Here is a 6,115-nt window from a genome sequence, read left to right on the forward strand (position 1 = left end):
ATTCTGATCTTCCCACAGCCTAAATCAGCAAGCAAATATATAAAAAGTCGTAAAACAAAAAGATTTCGCTGCAAATTCACTCAAGTGTCCTATAGAGACACGGTGTTGAAGTTTTTACCTACAGTTTTAGAAAACCATTCAATTCATGCAAATCCAATCTGCTGACAAATTCTTAAATTGAATAAAAAATTGAAGAAAATGATCGAAATTGAATTTTAAACACTTCGAAAACTCTTTAATGAAAGTGCAATTTGGTGTTAGTTTTAATCAGTGGAGGCATTTGCCTAGCTTACTTGAAAATTACAGCCTAATGAGCATAAGTATTACATTCTTCTTGATCGCGAATCACAATACACAAGTACAAAATAAATAAAAAAAAAAACACAAACTTACTAAGCTAACGATGTCTCAAAATATCTTAGGAAACTCATCTCACATCGAGGCACAGCCATCGCTTTTCTTCCTTTTCCTGGGCGATGATGTACATCTTGGCGGTGCTGCATCGAAAAACCCTCTGCTACTGGAAGCTTCCAACAGGTCTTCCAGGGAAATTTCTCCGATCCCTGACTCAACAGATTGGTTGTTAGTAGTAGTAGTTGTAGCGGGTTCATTAACCCCACCACAAGCGGAACAGGTCGATTCATCTAATTGAAGTGAGGAGTTTTCAGTGGCAGAATGCTCTATAGTGCTATCGATAGCCGCACTAGAATCTGCGGTCGTATCCTTATTGCTTGATTCTGCTGCAGCCGACTGATTTGAAGCAATTTCTGGGGTGGCTACAACAGGAGCACTCTGTTTTCGTTTGACACCGGTGCGCCGAACGCGAACAGCCGGTGCTATCACTGACCCATTTAATATCAATACACACTTGGGATTCGAAGCGGCTACAGTGCCAGCTATGTTCGGTGGGATCACGGATCTGGTAGAAATATCCACACGCTTCATCTGAGGAAGCGTGAGGATTTTCGAAAGCTGCCGAAAATTTGTCTACACGTATTGATAAATCAATCAGAAAAAAAACTAAGTTATAACCATGATTTTGGTACTTACCCTAGCAAATGTTGGAGCATCCAAACAGAGTCGCTTGAGCTGAATCATCTGACTCAGGTGGCTCATCACTTCCGGGGTTACGCGGTGAGTGTCAATTATCAGTTCTTCCAATACGGTTGCCCCTTCAACGACCGATAACAGCTCACCAGCGTGTAAACGGAACGCAAGCGTTTTCAAACGTGGAAATCTTTTAACAATTTCTGAAAAGTTGGCAGGCCGTATGTAGGTGCACAAAGAAAACTGTTGCACTGATGGCATCGGAACAATCCGTCTTTCTTCCGGGGCCAACTGGAGACAGTGCAGGGAAAGATGCTGGAAATGGTGTTGTTATTTTAATAAGTTTCATAAGCGCTAAGAAAAGCAAGCATAAAATAATTTCAACACAAACATAATACATACCTTCAACGCCTTCATATGTTCCAAACCGCTCAACGAGACCCGTTCCGTACCAACTCCTCCGGCCAGTATAAGATGTTCGACTGACGGCAAACTGGAGAATATTGCATTCATCAGCGACTGATCGTACTGGCAGAGCAGCGAAAACAGAGATGTCCGCAGTTTCGGCATACTACAAAGAAAGCTTTTGAACGATTCGGTCCCGAAGGTTCTGCGTTTGCGCCAGCGCTGCTCCGAATGTAGAAGATACAGATCTAAAGTCTCCATTTGTGGGAATTTCAATGACAGGAACTGATTCATTGCTGTACTGCTGAGCGTGACCTTCAATTGACGAATTTTTCGGGCCATGACGGTCAGTAGGGAAATGTCCAACGGTTTCGCAACCTGTATGTCCATTTCTGTAACAGAAGACAAGGTGCGGAAGAAAAGCCAATCGAAACAGGAGATATCCAGTGTGTTCACGTAGTTAAGGACTTTGTAGTTAAGACGACGCAATTTGGGGAGCGCTTCCACGTAGGGAGTCGCGCGATCACACTCAAAATAACTGGCATTTACAGTAAGCTCTTGGAGTTCTAAGCAGTGTGAAAGCATGGTCGTAAACTTTGGTCCCTCTAGCACGATCAGTTCCAGCTTCAGTGACTGCAGACTTTTTCCCAATAGTTCTATTCCCTTCAGCAAGGCATCCGGACTATCCAGTTTGAACGATTTCACCGAAAGGTGTTTATAAGGACGTCCCAGTTCTAGAAGCCCCGGTGCCATCGGAAATGGGCGCAAATCTAAATTGAAGTTGATTTGAATCCTATTGGCAAAGTGGGTGAATATCAGACTGTTCCACTGTTTGCACACCAATGAAAGATTTATCAGACTGGCCATGTCGAAGTGGCTAAAGATCTCTAACCACATCTGGAAAAGAAAAGAAAAACAAAGTTTACAAAAAATGAGACTAATGCAAACAAATATACAGACATCGTCTAAACTGATTCGAGCTGATTCCATAGGTACCTATAAAGATATATCTAAGACCCATAAATAATGATCTTCCAAATCGATCGATAACTATACCTTTCTGTAAGAAAGGCAAACGTTGTATGTACCTACTTAGTTTTTTTTTATTCTGCAGCTCCAGTTTCTTGACAGATTACTATCATGTGAAAATACTTTTTAACAATTTTTGGATAATGTAAATTTAAGAATCTGTAACAAAGTCTATACTTAGCCCGTGTAAGACCGAGAAAAGCGACCGCGATCTTTTGATGAGTTTTCCAAATCATGCCAGATGTAGATGACCATTTTTGGATCATTGTTTCTTTGACAACATATTAGAGTAACAATGGTTCTAGGGAAAAAAATTTACTATCGAATTAAAAAAAACCGGTGATATAAACTTTGTCGATTCGTTTAAAAAAAATCATTCGTCCTATACATAGTCCAAACCAATAAAAATAGGTTACAATTTGGTCTGACATTCGTCGCCGACAAAACTTCGGCCTAGTGCCAAAAGTGTCCCATTTGGGCGAAGGACTTTCGGCCGAATAAGCAAGCCCCGATTTAATGCAAGTTGAGCTAATGCTAAGACATGATAATAAAATAATTATTTCCTTGACCTTATCCTTGACCAGTATCATGTTCTTGATGCCTATTTTCCCCCAATGAACATAAAAACTGTTGAGCGCTGATATGGTCTGGTATGGTGCGAGTATGCTAACCATATATGTATACATTACTAAACATTTCAGAGGAAATGGTTAATCTGAAGAGACTATTGCAAGTGGAGTGGATTGCCAACCATAGCAGGTCGAGGTCTCTGAAAGGTTGGATGCCTTCCCTCGACGAATCATAACCATCGGTCGTGGAAGCTTGAGACGAAATTCGAAGACCAAGCCACACAGGCAGGACCTTGCTGCCGATGGAGAAATCATACAAACATGCATACAATGATCATAAAAACTGTTATTGATGGGTACATTGGACAAGAGGTTCCAAGCGGGCGACTTTTAACAATGTTAACCTAGATTTCAAACTGGTATACTAACCTCGTTCGGGATCCGATGATGGAAGTCCTCCATTGTGCTAGCCTTTCCAGATTTCTTCAAAACTCTGCACTTTTAATGAAAAAATAACGTCTTTTGGTCTGAAAAGTAGAAAGCAATTTTACTTACATGCAAAGTTTATGGTTTAACAACACAATTACAGACCTTTTTTTGGTATTCGGAGCGATATTTTGGAAATCAACCATGAGGCTATACAGAGCACAACCTTTTCACTTTTCAGTTTCAGCAGAAACAACAAAAATTTGGTGTCGATTAGCAGCCAGTGCCCATTCACGTGTGGTATGTTTGTCAAAATAAATCGTACATTTTTTGGTTCTGATCTGATGTCTGCCAGACAAGATGCTGAAAAATGAAACGACATTTTACGAAGGATAAAATAACTGAACGTCTAAGAGCTCAAAATGTGTCCTTTTTTCATTTTTTATTGATTGCTCAGTTAGTACACACGAAGAAAAAAATGAGGTACTAAAAGTGTTATTAGAGATACTGATTTTTTTCATACACTTTGGGAGTGAACAATAACTCATCAATCCATTTCGATCCATTTTCGGTGGAAATTATATAAATGCTAAACGACGAAAAATATGGGATAGGAATAACTCAGACTGCACAAAATATATTTTCTTTGATATTAAGGCCTAATTACATTTCTCGTGATAACGAACGTGAAAAATATTATTTCGTGAATAACTGAACTAGACTAAACTAGACTTTCTAACATGGTAGAATCGATGGAGAATGGCTGCAAGATGAAAATCCAACTGGTCTTGTTGTTCCAAACCTCCTTAAACAAATTTTATCCCGATTCTCCCGTCATAATGAAAATTCCACGATGAAAACCGGGAGAATCGGAATAAAAACAGATTCTATTAGGTTTTAAAGGACGAGTCAGGCTGGAATTTCAACTTTCAACAACTCCTCATCTATTTAACACTCTAAGAGCAAACGCACCAATACGAGAGTATACGCGGCCCGATTTTGCTCATTTTAGCGGACCGATTTTGGTATACACACTCTTTCGCGCACCGGGTGGAAGCATATTATTTTTAAATTGTGCATTGCACTGAGAAAACTTTAACAGAAAATATTAAATTAAATTTACTGATCGAATAAATTTTCGGAGTCGATAGTTTTTTCGCTTCAATTTCGGTTATTATCATTTTTATGCATAGCGATTGTTGGAGGTTATTCGACGGGTTAACTGCTATCCGTTATGTGACGCCAAAGTCGACATGCTGGTTGAAGATGCCATACAGCAGCAACAGGGCCACGCAGTTTCGAGCGACCAGCAACCGGGTCAGGTTGCGGATGCAGCTAGAACTTAAGTGAATTCTGTGCAGTGTCAGCCGGAATCATCCGAAATTCAGCGGAACTTGCGCGAAATATGCCAGCTGCTGTGGAGTTCCACGATCAAACAGGAGGTTTTCCGCCGCTGGTCCAAGACTTTGGCTTCAGTGAGTCGGAACCGTTTTCCCTGGTGCAGCGCAGCGAGAAGGAGGATTGTATGCGTCATTGCCCCGGTTCAAACTTATCTGCTAAAGATGCTGCTCATGGCCCCGGTCAGACAGTGAAGTTTTTTTTTTCTATCTGCTGCCTATACTTTTCCAACCTGTACGGAGGGTAGAAAAAAATTTTAAAAAAATAAATTTTCGCTAAATAAACAGTTTTTTCACTTACCTGCATTGCTTACGTTGTTGTTACTCGATGCTGGTCAATTGCAAGTTCTGCTCTGTTCAAAGTTATGCTAATTCCGACGACCCACTCGGCTGCGAAGAACAAACCCTGGGCCACCGATTCCGAGGGCCTAAATTTTCACCTCTTTCGACCCAGCACAGAATACTTCCAAAATGGCTCTTTATAATTTTCGACACATTTCCGATCCCCCCGCGAACAAAATTTTTTTTTTTCAGTGCATGTTTGCTCTCGCCCCTTTCTAGTGAGCAAATTTGGTGATTTTGTCGGTCCCGACGGCAACGGCCCTATTTTGCTCACCCACATACTAACCCCCGGTGCGGTTTAAAAGTGATCAAACGCGTGAGCATTTTCACTATACTCGCGATTGCTGCGGATGCCCTAATTGTGACGCGTTTTTGAGTTATTGGCAAAATAAATTTCTTCAACGTTGTTCAACTATCCGGTACAACTGTGTTCGATGTTTACTCTTGGGCTCGAACTCACGGACATCGGCTCAGGAGACATTACGGTTTTTATAGATTCTAGTTTTTGATAGAATTTTGATTTTGTTATTTTTATTTTTTTTTGTCTTTTTAGAATAACCTGGAACGTTTCTCACATTTTTTCCACATTTGGTTTTTTTAAATATCTTTATTACAGAGATTTTCAGATTTCAGGTTCCAGGTTGATTTTTTTTTTGGCATTTCTCTCAAGATTTTTATCTAAGTGTATTTTAGTACTTCTGCTCTTATTATATATTTACCTTGGATTTTGTTTTTTGCAGTGACCTATCCCCCGAATTCTGATAGGTTTTTAATCATGAGATAATGTTAGTGTGCTTGCAATATTCGGAGGTCCAGTAAGCCGTTTTTAGGGTTTTTAGCCATTCAAACAACGTGCATCCTTCAAGCAAACAGCATATTAGTGTGAGAAACCTTTTAATT

At 40.1% G+C, this 6,115-nt stretch overlaps 1 protein-coding gene across 1 annotated transcript; it reads right to left on the minus strand.

Moving 5' to 3' along the window:
• Window positions 1–259: 259 nt before the first annotated feature.
• LOC129756826 (uncharacterized) lies at window positions 260–3,777 on the minus strand. The gene is made up of 5 exons (XM_055753854.1): window positions 3,642–3,777; window positions 3,480–3,577; window positions 1,450–2,349; window positions 1,051–1,362; window positions 260–987 (listed from the first exon to the last, which is right to left on the minus strand). Exons 2-5 carry the CDS (start codon window positions 3,510–3,512, stop codon window positions 433–435), a joined length of 1,800 nt encoding a protein of 599 aa, XP_055609829.1. The 5' UTR covers window positions 3,513–3,577; window positions 3,642–3,777; the 3' UTR covers window positions 260–432.
• Between the last annotated feature and the right edge of the window lie 2,338 nt (window positions 3,778–6,115).

Source organism: Uranotaenia lowii, chromosome 3, assembly GCF_029784155.1.
Source record: "Uranotaenia lowii strain MFRU-FL chromosome 3, ASM2978415v1, whole genome shotgun sequence".
NCBI classification, from domain to species: domain Eukaryota; kingdom Metazoa; phylum Arthropoda; class Insecta; order Diptera; family Culicidae; genus Uranotaenia; species Uranotaenia lowii.